This window comes from Mustela nivalis (assembly GCF_964662115.1).
Source record: "Mustela nivalis genome assembly, chromosome: 2".
Classification (NCBI taxonomy): domain Eukaryota; kingdom Metazoa; phylum Chordata; class Mammalia; order Carnivora; family Mustelidae; genus Mustela; species Mustela nivalis.
Genome location: NC_139021.1, coordinates 114,289,971 through 114,308,769, shown reverse-complemented (window position 1 = coordinate 114,308,769; position 18,799 = coordinate 114,289,971). Strand labels below are relative to the sequence as shown.

The 18,799-nt window shown below is 49.1% G+C and overlaps 1 protein-coding gene across 50 annotated transcripts in view; it reads right to left on the bottom strand.

Moving 5' to 3' along the window:
* SGMS1 (sphingomyelin synthase 1) overlaps nucleotides 1–18,799 on the bottom strand; it is a 265,194-nt gene that overhangs the window by 14,088 nt on the left and 232,307 nt on the right. For all 50 annotated transcript variants that reach the window (XM_082721007.1, XM_082720981.1, XM_082720998.1 and 47 more), the window contains one exon: nucleotides 7,457–7,574. In XM_082721007.1, coding sequence (XP_082577133.1) covers nucleotides 7,457–7,574 — 118 coding nt within the window. The remainder of the gene's footprint in view (nucleotides 1–7,456; nucleotides 7,575–18,799) is intronic.

Here is an 18,799-nt window from a genome sequence, read left to right as displayed (position 1 = left end):
GAGGACAAGCTGGATATACTAGGATGCTTCACCCCATATGTAAAAGCAAGGATGTCGTCTTCCGTGGCCACAGGCCTCAAGGTGTAACAAGGAGCAGAGGACCGCAGTCTGCAGACTCAGGCTCCCGAAGGTCTCAGTCCGTCCTTCAAAGCATCTACGCCCTGATCCAGGGTTCAGCCAGAGAACACATCTCAGGGCTCCTTGACATGGCCTTTGCTTTTAGACTCTGATATTTTTGAAGAGTCCATGCTAGTTTCTTTATAGAATGCCCCTTGATTTGGTTTCATTGGATTGTTTCTTTGAGCTCAAGGCCAAGTTGATGTGGCTGGCAAGAAATGGTGGGTCCTCCTTAGCATATCGCATTGAAAAGCATCTGATACCATTTGCCTGCGACTGGTTTGGTCACTTGGCTGTGGGGAGCACCTGCCAGATATCCCCACTATCCCTCTATAATTAATCAGCAATTTGTGTGTGTGTTAGAGTTCGATCCAGGGCTTAATCCCAGGACCCTGAGATAATGACCTGAGCTGAAGGCACAGGCTTTAACCCACTGAGCCACCCAGGCACCCTAATTTGTGTTTTTCTTTTTTTCTTTTTTATTTTTAAAAGATTTTATTTATTTATCAAAGAGAGAGAGGGGGAGAGAGCGAGCACAGGCAGACAGAATGGCAGGCAGAGGCAGAGGGAGAAGCAGGCTCCCTGCTGAGCAAGGAGCCCGATGTGGGACTCGATCCCAGGACGCTGGGATCATGACCTGAGCCGAAGGCAGCTGCTTAACCAACTGAGCCACCCAGGCGTCCCAATTTGTGTTTTTCTTAATGCACGTAAATATGATGCCTCCAACCTTTGACCCAGTGGCCTCAGCACCCATTCTTGGTTCCTGTTGGAATTACTACTGTAGTCACTGCAAATAGTAATTCTCTGTTTCTACTATTTCTTTTCCATCTAGGAGCTGCCCTTTTAATTTTTAAAAGGTTTTTTTACTAATGTACTATAATCAATTACTGACATTATCTCACTAGGATCCTCCAACCGTCTCAAAGTTGGCCGGTGGGAACCTGCCCAGGAAGAAATATGGCTTCTGGGCAAACGCCTGGGCCGGTGGTGTCCAGGCAGCTCCAGTGCCCCTCCCTCAGGATGCAGGTCCTGCCGTCCACCCACCTGTGGGTGACACACGGGTAGTGCTTCACAGAGAATGTCCACACCACCATCTCCGAGGCTCCTGAATGCCTACTGGACGCTTTCTGACTCTGATGACCTCCTCACACGTGATGGCTGCTGCCATGTTGGAAACCTTTGTCCCCTGCCCCACGTCTCCCAGACACGGACCTCTATGCCCTGTCCACACCCCCATGCCAGTGTAGCCTCATCTGCCTCCCTCACACACACAACAGAGAAGCAGCCCAGCTCCTTGCTGCACTGCTTGAGAACCCGTGGTACCTGGGGGGCAACAGGCCAGTGGAGGAGCATCCCTGAACCGATGCCATCTCCCCCTCCCACCCTGGCTCCCTCAGGAAGACTGAATCCAACAGTGCAACAGGGATCACATGTGACAGGGAACAGGAACACAGGATTTGGCATCACTGTGCGGTCCTCCATCCTCCCTCTGGTGTCCTTCCCGTAATGTCCCTTCTAAGGGACACACGTGACCCCAACCTCCTCCTCTTTTTCCTCCTCCAATCGCTCCTGGCTTCCTGCAGCTTACAACTTACTAAGGGTGACAAGACCCTTTCAAGTTTGCCCACACATGCCTCTCTGGCTTTAGCTCTGGCCACTCGCCACAGAATCCCACACCGGGGTCACTCCCTTCCCTTGACCCCCTCCACACCCTTCCTGTTCTCCCCACTCCTCTACTCAACTCCCCCCGGCAAACTCCTGCTCGTCCCTCTGAGATCTGGCTCAGAGGGCATCCCCTCGGCACAGCCAACACCCAGCGGTATCTGCCACTTTCCGGAGATGCCACATGCGGTCACGGGCAGGGCTCGGCAAGTCAGAGAGCTCTGCTGGGTCACGGGTCTGTCACGGCATCTGGGTGCCCAGGAAGGGGGACACCTGTGGTATGAAAATCTGTGGATCCTCAAAATTGACCCCACATAAGGCAGATTCTCTAGAAATACTCGCTCAGAAGATAATCAACCTGCTTGGGCATCATCTACAATCTCCCTGCCGTTGGGAGAGTGAGTCCCCTTGGTGATGGCCCTTCAGTAAAACCATTTGGGGTGCCAGGGTGGCTCAGATGGTTAAGCATCAGACTCTTGACTTCAGCTCAGGTCATGACCTCAGGGTCGGGAGATTGAGCCCTGCATCAGATGCCGCACTGGGCATGGAGCCTGAGAGTCAGGGAAACAAAACAAAACAAAACAAATTTAGAAAGTTGGGGCGCCTGGGTGGCTCAGTGGGTTAAGCCTCTGCCTTCTGCTCAGGTCATGATCTCAGGGTCCTGGGATCGAGCTCCGCATCAGGCTCCCTACTCAGTGGGGAGCCTGCTTCCCCCCTACAGCTCTCTCCATCTCTGTCTCTCTCTCAAATGAATAAATAAAATCTTAAAAAAAAAAATTTAGAAACTTGAAGGTTTATAAAATCAGGTAAAACTGTATGTATCAAGTGTAAACTATAAGGAAACAGGAATAACTATATAAATAGCACGATCAGAAATGTGGAAGACAAATGTATACATACAAAGGACAAATATACAGAAGCATCAACAGTAAACAGGGCCACGAGTGATGGTAAAAATTTTCCTCTTTTTATATTTTTTCACTGTATCTATAATAAATCCGTAGTTTCTTTAAAATGGAAAAAATAATCTTTTTAAGAAAGAGAAAAAAATGATTTCGCATATTTCTATTTATTTTTGCCCCTGGAAAAAGGAAGAGAATTGTGGAGAGAGACAGAAGAATGTGAAGAAGAGGTCTGGGATGGGGAAGGTTCAGGAAGTTATGTGGAAGAAACAGAGGTGAGAACAAAAAGGCAGGTCACGCTGACAGTAAGAAATGGGGAGGCGAGCAGAAAATGAGGTCAAATCAGGCACAGACACTTAGGTTCCACATACTTGAACGGGATGGCATGAAGCTGTTTCGGCAACAGAAGTGCTGATAAGGGGGCACTTATCCTCCCTTAGACCTTTGGCTAAGGTCATGATCTCTGGGTACTGGGATTGAGCCCCACATCTGGCTCTCTGCTCAGTGGGGGGCCTGCTTCCCCCCACCCCCACTCTCTGTCTGCTTCTCTGCCTACTTATGATCTGTCTGTCAAATAAATAAATAAAATCTTAAAAAAAAAATGCTGATAAGGGTGGGAGTTGATCACAACCCCAAGAGCACGGAGGGTGGCTTGCCCCACTAACGCTGCACCTAGAGAGCCTGAGAATGCACCAGGGAGCTCTCATGGTTCCCAGGAGTGTGTGGCCGTCCCCCCTTGCCGGCGCTGGTGCCCCAGAGGGGTTCCCAGAGGAGGCCCGGGAGGCTGGGACCAGCACCGCTCAGCTGCAGGGTGCAGGACAGGCCCTGACTGCTTCTGTCCAGGTGACAGGACGACTGACAGCAGGAGAGGCAACAAGACCCTTCTGTCCTCACTCGGTGCTTTCCTGTCCTGCTGAACCATTACCCCAGAGGCCGCCCAAACACAGCTCTTGTCTCCAGGGGCTCTTTCTAGCTAGGGAGGATTAAGGCACTAAAAACACCGTGTCACTCTGTGCAGTGTCCTGCTCTGATGAAACCCCCTCTGTTCCAAGGTTTACAAACCTACAGTCGCCATGGAGACCACAGAACCTCACTCTAAATGGAGCCGTGGATTAACTCCTGCAGCTACAGAGATGAGAGCTGGAAAGAGCCAAAGTATTTCCCCCCTCGGCCTCAGGCTGTCTGGATCCAGGCCCAGGGTGAGTGGTTTGTTTTTTCTCCCCTTTTGGAGTTTGCTACAACAGAAAAAACTTTCTTGCAGGAAGCTATGAACACTGAAGAATTCTCAAATACTTCTGCGGTTTTTTGTTTAAGGGAATCCTAAACAGCGGGACAGGGACGATGAGTGGGTGCGCTCTGGTTTGTGCATGTGCTCCACCCGGGGAAGCTCTGACGAGCCGAACAGGCGAACCCCGGTGACACAGCCCGGCAGCCCCCGCTGCAGGCCCATCCCGCGTCCCCAGGCCACAGGACAAAAGCGGCCCAGAAACTCCTGTGGGAAGTGAGCGCGCCTGCTGCTCCGTGGCTCCTCTCTGGGGCGGGAGCACCTCTGAGAGGTGGCCCCCGCTCTCCTCCCTCCTCAGTTCCCACGACCACAACATCCTGTCGGGTGAAGCACGCCGTGACAGCCAAAGAATGAGCAAGGGGAGCAACCTTCAGGGTTCCTCGACCCGCCTGCTGGCTCCCGCCCATTGCGGCCACACGCCGTGAGCCCGGTCTCAGGGGAGGAATGACGCACGTCCACAACGGGGCCGAACGAGAAGGCAGGACCGAGTTCACCGAGCATGTTCAACAGGGAAGGTCTGCGTGGCCCAACTCGCCACGCGGGCCTGGAAGAGAACGGTCACCGGATAGGTCGGTCGTGGGGGACAGAGCACGGTGAGGACACCAGCTTCTCTTTGACCTCTACGTGCCATTCAGCACCCACAGAGCCCCTGACGTGTGGCCACCCTCACTCTCGGACTCCCTGGGACAGCGCCATGCTGCCCACCAAGGCCCAGAGGCCCTGATCAGCGAACACAAGAGCCACATGGCAGGACCACCAGGGTGTGAGCCCCTGCCTCCGACCTCTGCTCTTCCTGTGACTCAGCCTATATCTTTACGGGCTGAGAAGCCGCCTCACTGGGCAATGGTTCAAGAGGGAGGCTGCTGTGGGAAGACCCTGAAGGGAGCCACTGGGCCGGGATGACTCTCGGGGAGGCTCCCTTTGGTCCTGACCAGTGAGCCCCGGGCCTCTGGGACCCCTCTCCGGTGCTCCCTTTCCCTCTGCCACTAGCCTGGACAGGCCACTGGATTCCCTGGGCTTAGGCCACCGGGCCAGGGGCAGAAACGGCTTCCAAGGCCTCCCCCGGCTCCAGAAATCATCCTGTCTCATCTGGGGAGTCTTCCTGCCCAAGAGGTCTCCAGAGCCCACTTTCTATTTAGAGAGGAAATGGAGCAGAGAAAAAGGCTAATTGACACGACAAAGAATCAAATGGGAAAATCCGGAATGTGGACTATTACACAGAACCATCCATCTGATCTCTGCGAGCTACATATGGGGAGAAGAAAAGAAAGAGAAAGGACTGCCCTAGAATTAGAGACTAAAGAGACAGCAACTAAACACAAAGATCTTGGCTCCTAACTTATACAAATACAAACCCTTCTTTTAAAAAGGCATTTTTAAAACAATCAAGCTATTCTATGAACTGGGAATCGCCCATGTTTGACTATACCAACAGCATCAGAGTTATCCATAAAACGCCCAAAATATTCAGATGCCTGCTAAAGCACATAACCATCAAATGACATTGTCTGACATTTGTTTTAAAATAGTTCAAAAAAAAAAAAAAAAAAGAGATGAAGCAAATGCAGCCAATTGAGAGCTTCTGGATCTAGGTGTTGGGCGTACACAGGCTCCCCATACGAGCGTCTCTACTCCGAGAGATACATGTGAACGTTTTCAAAATATAAATTGTTTTCTGAATCCTTTCTTCCAAGAGCCTATTCTACAAAAGAAGCAATTAGATTTAACAAGTCCCTGACTGTTTTTGCTAAGCTGTGCTTGCATTCCATCCCCTCCTGTGTTCCTCTACTTTAAAAAAATCCCAATTTCCAAATGACCGTCATGAAAAAATGGCCCAGGGCGGGATTTCTGGCAACACCATACACAAGTGGCCCGTTCAGGCTGGCTTTTTTTGCACAGTTCCTGCTGTGACCTCTGTCTTTACCAAGAAAAACCATAACTATTTATAGCCACAGGACCTTGGCTGGATTTGCCGGTGACTCAGGAGGGCTCTCTGAGCGCCAATGCTAACCAAGCTTGGGATGGCTGGCCACTCGATGGAGTGGCAGAGAGAGGTCCTCAGGAGATGGTCCACATGGCACAACCCCTCCACGTCGCAGCCCTGACTGTGGGCTGGGCCCAGTATGCCGTGTTCCTTGGTGGAGAAACCTCCCTATGCACAGACTCCTTTAAGGAGCTCAACTCAACTTAGACACTCGAAACTATCCATCTACTATTGAGAACACAAAGTTTATCAAGCCAGGCTCTGGCCAAGAGTCTCCATTACTGAACCCTCACTGATCAGAAGATACTTCCTACAACCCAGCAGCCAAGGCAGCACTTGAGAGTTCTCACAGAGGCCGGAGAAGACGTGAGGCTGGCTTCTCTGGAGGAAGAGGGAGCAGGATGGGAGGCACAGGGTGGGGTGGGAGGCTGTGGATACAGATTGTGGGACCACTCATTCTCCATAGTTCAGTGAAGAGTTTGAAGCCAAAACAGAGTGAAGCAGGCAACCAGCCACCTTCCTGAGCGCACACCTCAGTCTAAGAGAGAAGAGGCCGCAGTGAAGCCTGTAATCTAGAAGCATCCGAAATTTCAAATGATAAAGACACCACTTTAAAAACCCAGTGAATTTTTCCACTCCTTTTCCCAGTTCTAGCAGGCAGACTTTTCCAGAAAGAACAAAACGTAGAGGGGAAGAAATGAAAGCACATGGGTGTTTTACCGACGCAAAGAAATGATTCCCAATGTGCCGCAGTGTCCCCTCCATCCTCCCGGCCTGGCCACGGAAGCCGGCCTCTTCTGATTCTTACTGCGTCAGATCTTAGTGGCCGGCAAACATTTGTAAAACTGAATCAATCTTCTGCTAACTATTTCAAAAGTCCCAGTGGTCTCCCTAGTTGGAAGCATCACAAGGTCAAGGTTAGGGGGTCAGGAGCATTTTGTGGACCTGACAGACAAACAGTGTCAATGAGAGAGGACTGGGGTTTATTTTAAGGGCAGATTTCTGTGCTACTTGAGAAGATCAACAGGACAAAATGTGCCTCCAGGGAACAGGGACCCTGCCTGGGTGGGGGAGGGTGCAAGGGAACAGGGACAGTGTCTCCGGCTCTGCAGATCCCCACTGCAGGATTATTAGAAAGAAGGGAGACCTACCACTGGAAGCCCAACTTTCCGTCCAAGAGCAGCAAAAGCATCTAAAAAGCTCTTGGATCTGTGTCAAGGGAGCGAGTAATATCTCAAATGTCTGGCAGGAAACCAGAGAGCTACACCCACACATGGGGCCTCCCTGCCTCCAGGACACTAACAGACTATGTACACTCCCAGCTGGGGTGCACTGGTGGGCGTGGAGAGTCCAAGAAGGGGGGTGTGCACATGTCCTGCCATGTGACTCCATAACGTTCCCGTGTAAGGATACAGGGCTTGGAGGACGTTCCAAGGCAACGGTCTCCTCAGGCTTTAGTTGGAGGCCCCCTGGGCAAGAGGACACACAGACAAGGGCCCGGTTTACCTTCGGAGAGCAGTTGAAATGCATGCCGGGCACCGGGAGGGTGGTCACGTACATGGTGATACAGCGGTACAGGTACAGCGTGCCGACGATGCAGAAGAATCTTCTGCTGATGATGGACCTGGAAACACAGGGAAACAGAGGGCACTCAGTCATGGAACTAACTCTGCAGGCACAGCGAGGTTCTCAGGGGCCCAACACACCAAGCCAGCCCCCCCAGGGACTCGAGAACCTGAAGTAGGAACGTTCTAAGCAGAGCTAACAGTAGAGTGCCATGGTGGGGGGGTGCTGACTGTCTCAGGGTGGGCTGGCCAAAGGAGCGTGAAGGGCTCTCCGTTGCCACTAATGAGGTTTCCTGAGGCCTTACGCCCCAACTGACTGACATTCACCGGCTGGGTAAACGGGGCCCCTTCTGAGTCATCCCAGCCGACCCCGTACCTGTGCTTCAACAATGACAGGGTAGAGTGTGTTTTCAGTCATAAAAAGGGAAGAGGCTCAGAACACGAAAATGGCATTATAGTGAGAATTCACAATTTATCTGACCTTGAATGAGTCAAGGAGATCTCTGAGAAAGTATGAGGTCAGGAAAGGAGCCTGTCTGGTCAACCGTATGTGACCCCCTACCTCTCTCCGAGTGGGAACTCTGTAGCCATGGGACAGGCCACTAACCGAGGAGCTCCTCAGTTTCTGAATCCGTAAACGGGAGACAATAACAGTAGAGATCACACATGGAAAATTCCAGCCTCAAATGTCTAGGTAACATGTATGAGTCACAAAATAAGAATTAAAAATCTTTCCAATTTCAGCTGATGAGTCATTCCAATGAAATTATGTGACAGACACACGTGAACAAGCATGCGTTTGGTAACTTTGCCTCCAGTTCCCTGTTGGTTGACTAGATTAAGTTGCACTAGCTTGGGGGAACCTTGGACAAAACACTCCCTCCCTTTCTACTCCTGTCCTGCTTCAGTCCTGTGAGCTCCTCTCTCAACTGGGAGTTCTCATGTTTCCTTGGCCTGAGGCAACCTGAGTTCAATAAACAAAAAAAAAATCTTAGAAACAATGCTTTTCTCTGAGATACTGAACATTTACTCCATAAATCACAGGGCAGAAGGGACATTCCCACTGAAATGCATCTTTGGAAGAGAGCTGGTATCACCTGCATTTTTTAACAAGAGGAACAAAGTAACATGTCAGTTGTGTGAATAAAAAATTTAAGAAAAAACAAGGGACACCTGGGTGGCTCAGTCGTTAAGCGTCTGCCTTCGGCTCAGGTTATGATCCCAGGGTCCTGGGATCGAGTCCTACATCGGGCTCTCTGCTCATCGGGGAGTCTGCTTCTCCCTCTGCTTCTACCGGGCCCCCCATGTGCTCACTCACTCTCAAATAAATAAATAAAATCTTAAAAAAATATATTTTTTAGTACCCCCTGCATTTCATTCCTAACTGCAGCAGTTAAAGTGGGTTACTTATAATGTATGGATACAGCTCAGTGTGTTGTCCCCCCACCCGGATTTCTGAAACTGGGTCAGACCTGCTCACCATAGAGGCATCACTGTCTCCTAGCAAAGCTGTGCACGCCACCTCTGAGGACAAGAATTAATTCAGCATACAGCTGTCTTGCGAAGGTATGTACCTTTAATTTTAAGTATGACAAAAAGCACAACACAATGAAACAATACAAAGAAGAACAATGCTAGAGAGTAATACTAACTCTGTAATGTCTGACCAAGAATACTCAAAATACCAAAGTGAATTTTCCATTGTGAGATAGAAGGGTCATCTCTCTTCAGAAGAAAATGCCCTCGCTAGCCCTCCTGCCTGTCCAAACAAATTATTTGCAATTTCACTTGAACCTCACAAGAAAGATCTAAGACAAAAAGCGGTAACGTTTATCTGGATCTATTATCTCTTTGGGGAAAGACAAACAAGGTGACCACTATCAGTCCACTTGGGCGAAGATTACAATTCAGATTAAAAAAATTTTTTAAAGTAACAAACGCGGAAGATTCAGCCACAATTATTCTATAACTTGATGTAAAAATGTCAAGTGACTTTATCATGTGACTTCATCAATATTAACAAGTTGAGAGCAGCTGTTTGCAAGAATGTTATCTTTGGCATTTACTTAATCTTTTAAAAATTAATCTTAGAATAGCTTCAATATGTAATGTTAAACCAGGATCTCCTCGCACAAGCTTTAAAAAAAAGTAGGTTATAAAAGTGTTTCGAAGAACTGTACGCACTTAAGGCATTTTCTTCATCAAAGAATTTCATGCATTACAATTTTTACTTACTCAGAGGTTTAAAAGTTCAAGATGCATGTGCTGGCCCCAGCAGCACATAGACAAAAATTGGGATGATAAAAGAAGACATGTTTTTTTTTTTAAAGGGTTAAAATTGTTAAAAATGTGACAAGGCAACAAGACGCCAGAGAAGACATGTTAATGAGATATTACAAGAGATGAAGTGAATGACAAGAAGAGGATGCTGCCGTAATTCTTAAACCACACTGGGGTTCTCTGACATGGGGTCCACTCTCCTTTCACGCTGGAAAGAAGCCTGCTCCCCAGCCCCGCACACTGTCCAATGACCGGGACCTTGGGGGAGACTTGCACTTGGCCTCAGTTATCTGTCTTGCAAGGATTTGGGTAATAGGCTCTTAACTACTTTTCCTGAGGGGGAGAAAAATCCTTATTTGTTAAATATGATAATAAGGAAACAAGAGTAAAAGTGTTACTATTTTAAAGATAGCTATGAAAGACTCGTTAGAAGAGCATGTTAAGGCCAGAACAGGTGACATTATTAAACATTTTAACATCCGTATTTAAAAAGGAGAATGTGCTCAAAACCTGATTAAATACTACCAAAACTAGCAGCAGGACGTTGTTTTTGGCATTCGGCACAATGATCTAAAATTCTAAAGAAAAATAATGGGGGAAAAATAACCACAACCACACTACTGTGTAAAATTTAAGTACTAGAAAGTTCTTTCGTTTCCCACAAGTTGTCTCTTGCAACTAATCCACAGCCAGAAAACAGAGAGTAATTCTCTCTGAGCTCAGACCTGATCGGCAAGCTCTTTATGGAAGCTCCTGGCTTTGGGCAACACACAGGCCCTGACACACAGCAACGCAACGAAGCAGTAATCCTAAACCCAGAGGCAAAAAACAAGAGGGAGCGCACGTATTGGTGGGCAGAGAGTCAGGAAGACCCCTGGCTCTGGCGCAGTCATGGAAGCCAGGGCCTCATTCAGGTCCGGGGACCAGCTACAGCATGGAAGTGCATCGCCACAGGGGCACTAGCTCCACCTCTAACAAAGGCTCACGCGGTGACCTGGGCAGTCCTGTTTACTTTCCTTGGAACTCTGCTTCCTCGCCAGCAAAAGGCTGCCTCATCTCCTCCTTACGAATCAAAGAAATGCTAAGGAGGGGTTTTTCCAAGCGGTTATTAACAGCAGCTAGGGTTCTGCCAAATTTCTCCTCTATGCTGAGCGCTGTGCCACTTAGTCCTTAAAGTCACCCGTAACGCAACATGACCCTGTTTCACAGATGGGAAAACTGAGGTTCTGAGTGCAAGCTGCTGTATAAATATATCACACAACACAGAAAGACTCAGGAAACGGTGTCGGACTGTGAGGAAATCCTAATTTTACCTGAGACGATACCGTGTGTACTTAGAGATGAGCTGACATCCTAACACTTTTAAGTTATGTTTAAAAATTTATTTAAACTCAGGGGTGCCCTGGGTGGCACAGTCTTGGCAGTCTGTAAAGCGTCCGACTCTTGGTTTCAGCTCAGGTCACAGCCTCAGGGTTGTGAGACCAAGCCCGGCCTCAGGCTCCACGCTCTCTGAGGAGTCTGTCTGGGATTCTCTCTCCCTCTGTATGCCCTGCTCACAGGCATGTGCTCTCTTTCTCACATAAATAAAATCTTTAAAGGAAAATCTATGTAACTCAAGATTTTTCACTCTCAGTGTTGTAGGTGGTATTTCATAAGGTACAACTCTCTAAAATAAGAATTTTGATACTACTTTAATAACTGTGTTAATTATGAGACTACTGAAACCCTTCTAGATTGCTAACATGAAATGTGCCCACTTCCCGTCACTGTTTGCAGATGGCGCTCAGCTGCACTTACAGCCTGTGTCTACTTGGTCCATCCGAAATGGCAGCCACACCTCAGTTTCTATCTCACCTGGACTTCTCCTTCTCCCACCTGCTGTCCCTAATTCCACCCATGTCTCCCTAAAATCCATTCCACACAGACCCACCAACATCAGTTTTTGGAAACAGATCAACAGATTGTGTCCTTTGAAACCCTTCAATGGGGGTGCCTGGGTGGCTCAGTCAGTTAACCAACTGCTTTCAGCTCAGATCATGATCTCAGGGTCCTGAGATCGATCCCCATGTTGGGCTCTCTGCTCAGCAGGGAGTCTGCTTCTCCTTTTCCCTCCACCACTTCCCCTGCTTGTGCTATCAAATAAAATCTTAAAGAAAGAAAGAAACCCTTCAGTGGTTGCCAAATGTACTTTATTTTTTATTTTTTTAAAGATTTCATTTATTTGACAGAGATCACAAGTAGACAGCAAGGCAGGCAGAGAGAGATGAGGAAGCAGGCTCTCTGCTTGGCAGGGAGCCTGATGCGGGGCTCGATCCCAGGACCCTGAGATCATGACCCGAGCTGAAGACAGAGGCTTTAACCCACTGAGCCACCTAAGTGCCCCCCAAATACACTTTAAATAGAATCCAAATCCTCTTCCAAGCCCAGAAGACCCGGATGCGCGACCACCTCTCTTCACCTCCTCTCCACTGCTCTCCGCAACGTCCTCCAGACTCAAGTTCAGCCCAGTGTTGCTGGTGCTCTCGGAACCTACACTGCCAAGTCCCTCCCTCCTCAGGTAGGACCTGGACTCCCAGGATCACTCGGGGCTTGGAGACGGGCCCCTGGAGAAGCTCCCTGGTGCGCTCCATCTTGGCTTCCTAGTTCAAGCTCTTCCCCACCACCACCCCATGTAAATGTCCCATATGCCACTGAAGCTCCCTCCACAGAGTTCTCAAATGTGTTCCCCTCGCTGTACTTCCTTGCTACGAGCCCTTGGCTTCCCTGGATTATGACAACTGCTCAGTACTCCCACTGAGCTCAAACGCCCCTCAACCTGGCCCCTCAACCTGACCCCATTACCTGTCTTATCTTGCAAACATAAAGCACACCGCCCTGGGCAAAAGAGCCACTTACTCTCTCAGATCCTAGCTTCCTGCTTTTGCCCCAGATCTCTTTCCTTGACCTCTCCCATGATCCTGGCTGCTACCTCCCTCCCCATCCACCCCAAATGCCACTTCTGCATGAAGCCTTCCAGATGTCCCCAAAGGGACAGTCCCACTCCATCCTCCAAATCACTTCAGAACTTTGGTTCTACCTTGTGGTATTTTCATTCATGCTGCTGGCACCACCACTGGCAACAGAGTGTCTCACCCCTTCTACAGGAGGAAGCTCTTCAACACAGCCCTGCCGGCCTCATCTTGCCGTCTTGGGGAGACTCCCAATGGTACCTGTAGACACTTGGTTCTGTGCCTCAGACATCTGCTTCTTTACTCCCTCTGAAAGGCCCTTCCTGTCTCTCTCCATAAACGTTTCTACTTTCAATTCTTTCCTAGATTGGCCAGAATTAATCTGCACTGATGCTTGCTCTGCAGCCTGTTGGCACGTATAGTGAAATGTACATTTGCTAAGATCACCGCTTTCATCCCAGCAGGATTGCAAACCCCTGGCACCTGGGGACCAGGTCCTCATCCTCCTTGCCTGTCTCCTCGCTGCCCCCACCGGGGTTTCAGCTGCTCCAGGTGGAGGGCCGTGAAAACCCAGGGCTTAATTCAGTACTTTAGGAAAGAGGATTCCAAGGAATGGTTTGTGAAAAAAACAAAAAGGAAGGAATAAATGCTGCAAAACAAAGGGTCAACATACATCTCTCCTGGGAGACCTAGAACTCATGTAGTACTTCCTATGTGCCCTACACGGGGTGGACGGCACCCTCTGTGAATCAGGAAAATGAGACATGTCCCTGGACCCATCCCAGACACGTGTCTGCACATGCCTTGTAAAATCTCTTTGAGTTGGCTTTTTAAATCTTCGGTGCTAATTATTTTAACCATGTTCCTGCTTAGCGTCTATTACTGTCCCATTTTACAGATGGAAAAATGAGGGTGTGAAGAGTTTAAAGGCTAGCCTGGGGGCAGAGTCAGTCAATAAGAACTGCAACAGGCCCTTGTGTCCAGACTTTCAATTAGCTGCTCTTTTTACTAACAAAGTTGTCAAGGCAAGGGGAAAAAAAGGTTAGAGCTTCAGTTTCTCAGCCCCAGGTAAAAGATGTGCAGTAAAATACAGTCGTCAATTAAGTGCAGGAAATGGTCCACGCTGGTTTAGGGAATCTGCAAAGAACAGATCACATGACAAAACTGTCCCCACTCAACCCATTTTTTATAAAAATATATCACTTCCTGGATTAAATGTGGATTGTAACATCAAGAAAAAATTTTACTGAATGATAACATCAACATGATCTACTTGAAAGAGCTACAAAGAATTAAAGTCAAGGGGGCTTTGCTGTTTTCAGGCTAGTAACAAAAATGAATATATATCTGAGTACGTATATACGTGTGCCTATAAGTACAGCACACGCAAACACCTGTATGTGCATATATAACACAAACACATACCTGGTACACCCGATTTTACATGAACAGCTGTATGTGTACATATGTGATGCACAGACATACATGTACCGCCAGATCTCTCCTGCACCAGAACATACCACCTCAAATCCACTAACTCAGGGGCTGGTTTGCACCACTAGAGGAACAGACAATTCATGTTTGCCCTGGGGCTAACGGATTAACCTGAAAAGTAACACACTCTCATTTTCACAGAGGGTTTCAAAAACCTTAATAACCACATCTACCAGCAGCAGTGGCGAACACTTACTGAATTTTTGGTCCAGTAACTAGCACAGGGCAACACTCCTGCGACGCGAGCTGCTGCTATGACCTGTTTACTCATGTGGTAAGAACACGGGCGCTAGGCATCATTGTGGGCACTGGCAGTATATGGGGGAGCACAATGGACACAGAACCTGCCCCGTGGTGTGAGCTTGCTCGTGGAGGAGGCAGACAATAACCAAGATAAGTAAGTAATAAATGTAGATGTGATGATCTACATTTAATCCAAGTAAGCAAGTAAACACAGAGCGTGTTCGGTAAGAGTAAACAGTAAAACTGAACGAGGCTGTCACGGGCCCGGGGGGCAGGCGATGATGACACGGGGACAGGACGGGACAGGACAACATTCCAGAGAGAGGCCAGCATGTGCACGTCTGCTGAGCATGAGGAGGGGGAAGGGTAGAGTGCTGGCAGGACCTCCCCGGTCGCCACCAGCCTTCTGGCCTCCAAAGTGTATGCGCTGGGAGAAGGGGGACATCCACCAACTTACTCAGAGAGTGACACGGGTGATCTACTAAGCTGAAAAATGGCACAGTGACTGGCAGGAGGCTCCTGCCAGGCCTAGCTGAGAGGAGACAGTAGAGACCGAGGGCAGCAACAGAGATGGCCAGGAGCCCCAGTGGGATTCACAGGCCCCCAATCTCAAGAATGGGGGATCAGGCCTGAGAGCGAGGAAGGGCAGGGATGCCCCTTCTGAACAGGGCGTGTGGTGGGACGCTGTCAGGCACGTCCTACATGTTACCTCCCTCCATGTGCGTGACGATGTTGAGACAGATGCTACTGCAGGACCCCCATTTCCCAGGGGAGGAAGCTGTGCCACCACAGTCATTCCGCAACTCGCTCAGGAAAGTGAGCAGCCTGAGGCCCAGGTGATCTGCCACCAGTAGGATTTACCGCGTAATGAAGCGCGTGGCTGCCTCCATAGCGATGAGGACAGGCAGGTGGGGGACAGACGTGGTGACTTCTACAGCAGATCATCCCTAATGGATTTTTAAGAGAAGCGGGGAAAGAGGCCATCCCTGGGTATGCTATAAAGTAGAAGGCAAATATAATACTATTTAAAAACTCACTCGTATAGGGGCGTCTGGGTGGCTCACTCGGTTAAGGGTCCAACTCTTAGCTCAGCTCATGATCTCAGGGTCGTTCGTTCGAGCCCCGCATGGGGCCCCGCATGGGGCTCCGCATTTAAAAAAACCAAACCAAACAAAACCCACAGTCATATATATAGTATACATATCTGAGCGTGCACAGGAAAATATCAGAAAGATTACAAACCCACTGTTTATGTCTGGCAACATGACAGGTAACTTTTGTTTCCTTTTTGTTTCTCATCTAAACTGCCTGTGGGGAAGCTGCTGGGACTTCCTTTTCTCCCAGTGTTATAAATAAAATTAACAAATGAAAATGTGTATTGTCCTTATGTACGTTTCTGTTCCCTCTCTCCCCCTTTCTCCCGAGTCTCGGTTGAAAAGCCTCTTACAGAGTGGCTGCACCAGCTTGCATTCCCACCAACAGTGTAGGAGGGTTCCCCTTTCTCTGCATCCTCGCCAGCATCTGTCATTTCCTGACTTGTTGATTTTAGCCATTCTGACTGGTGTGAGGTGATATCTCATTGTGGTTTTGATTTGTATTTCCCTGATGCCGAGTGATATGGAGCACTTTTTCATGTGTCTGTTGGCCATCTGGATGTCTTGTTTGCAGAAATGTCTGTTCATGTCCTCTGCCCAATTCTTGATTGGATTATTTGTTCTTTGGGTGTTGAGTTTGCTAAGTTCCTCAAAATGTTGAAAATAGAACTGCCCTATGACCCAGCAATTGCACTACTGGGTATTTACCTTAAAGATACAAACGTAGTGGTCCAAAGGGGCACGTGCACCCGAATGTTTATAGCAGCAATGTCCACAATAGCCAAACTATGGAAAGAACCTAGATGTCCATCAACAGATGAATGGATAAAGAAGATGTAGTGTATATACACAATGGAATACTATGCAGCCATCAAAGGAAATAAAATCTTGCCATTTGCGACAACATGGATGGAACTAGAGCGTATCATGCTTAGCGAAATAAGTCAAGCAGAGAAAGACAACTATCATATGATCTCCCTGATATGAGGAAGTGGTGATGCAACATGGGGGCTTAAGTGGGTAGGAGAAGAATCAATGAAACAAGATGGGATCGGGAGGGAGACAAACCATAAGCGACTCTTAATCTTACAAAACAAACTGAGGGTTGCTGGGGGGAGGGGGTTTGGGAGAAGGGGGTGGGATTATGGACATTGGGGAGGGTATGTGCTTTAGTGAGTGCTGTGAAGTGTGTAAACCTGGAGATTCACAGACCTGAATCCCTGGGGATAAAAATACATGTTTATAAAAAAAATAAAAATAAAAAAATAAATTAATTAGTAAAAAAAAAAAAAAAAAAAAGTAAAGAAAAGCCTCTTACAACGTTTCTGTTAACTTCAAACCTAAATTGTTGTGGTTCCTGAATTTAGGTAGCTCCTTGGGGTGAATCTAGTTTCCCTACAATTCCTGGGACCTAGACTAGCATGTAGGTCTTGAGATCCAACCTGGTAAAAATGAGGAAATAAGAGGAGCCCACAGCTACTGTGGGAACGAGAAGTGAGGATGAGCAGGGGAGTGAGTCCCCTCACCCAGCTCCTGGAGTGACGCTCCTTCCTTGCTGATGGATGACCACACTGGAGAAGGAGGGGGAGCAGGGGCCTGCACAAGCCTGGGAGGTCAGGGTCACAGAGGATGATAACAGGACAGGGAAAGGCCCCAGAGAAGGAAAGGAAACAGGATCTCAGCCCAGATGGCTTGTGGGGGTCGGGGGGTAGGGGGAGAGGCATGGGGTCAGGGGTCAGAATCAAAGGAGGAGAGAACTTGCTGGAAACAGAAAGCAAGAAAGTAAGGTTGGGCACTCCTGGTCAGCAGTCCTCAGTGGAGAAGTGTGACTGAGGAACACGACAGCTGACCTATCAAATAAGGAGCCATGTGACTGCAAGGCTGCACAGGGACCCGCCAGAAGATGACGCCGGTGCTCTGCTGTGCTCAGTGCCGCTGCCTCGCCCTCGGTCACTCTCCATCGACAACTGAACGTAAAGACATCCTGACGACCCACGACAGACCAGCCTCGTGGTGCTCAGGACGAGGTCCATTTACAGTAAAGGCAACCCTCCCCCAGAGTGTGAGGAATGGCCCACACTGCACGGGAGCGGGACGGCCAGCTTCCGGTCAGGTGTACCACACGCTGAGCTGTGAAAAACTTGACTGCAGCCATCGGAGACCTGAAAACAACAAGGATGCGGCGGACAGTAACCATGTCAGAGGGGGAGAGACAGGAGTCCTCTGATCCAATCCGCTTACTGTGAACAGTCGTGGAGTTAAAACGGAGTAAAAGGAATGAGCCAGCCTTCCCAGTCAGCCCAGCCCGCGGAGTGAGACACAAGCCCGCACGAGCTGAGTCCACATCAGACGGCAGCAGCTGCCCACGAGCACAGGGGCACTGTGGGAAACGAGACCCCTCTTGCAGGGGAGAGGTGATGCTGTCCCACGTCCTTAGGTTGGCAGATACCCTCCTGGTGAACAAGGCCCTCAAAGCCAGAGCGTTCATCAAGGATGAAAGACAAAACAAGCCCTTCCCAGAGTGGTCTCTGAGCGTGAAACATACACACTGCCACCAGCCACCCAGGGGTCCCCGTCTGGGCTCTCAGAGCACGACCCCGGAAAAGCCACCCTGGGACCCCACACAGGCTTCTTCCCGCAGAGGAGCACGGCCCCAGAAGCTCCTCTAGACAGAGGTTGTGGCAGCTCTTCAGCGGGTCTGCGAGCACCATTCCCCCTTCTGCTCCTTCTTCCCCTTGGGATGCCATCAACTTCCAAACCTACTCCGTGGCTGTGGTCTCTGGAATTCCTTGCCACCGTTTATGCTGGAATGTACTACGCCGGGCCCCAAGGGCCTCGACCACTCAGCTCTTTCGACTCGACTCCACTCTGCATCTCAGATACCCAGCGGCTCCCTTTCTTCTCCGCCAACGGCCGATACATCTGGCAACACTTAACTCATCCTTAACCTGTCCCCACCCGCAAACCCGGCAGTCTCACGCGACTCCCTTTAGGCAACCATCTCATCCAAAAGTAGCCACAGAAGAAAACAGCTACTGGGATACACACGTGACTGGACTTTGAAGTAAAACATATTCAAACAAGGTTTTGGGAACTCCCATTAGTGAATTCGATCTCCTCATTCAATTCTGTAGAAAATTCAGGATTCACAGAGAGACCTCAAAATCTCTTATGAGAAATTCTACAGTGGCAAGTTGGCCCTGTGACTGGAAAACAGAGGGAACC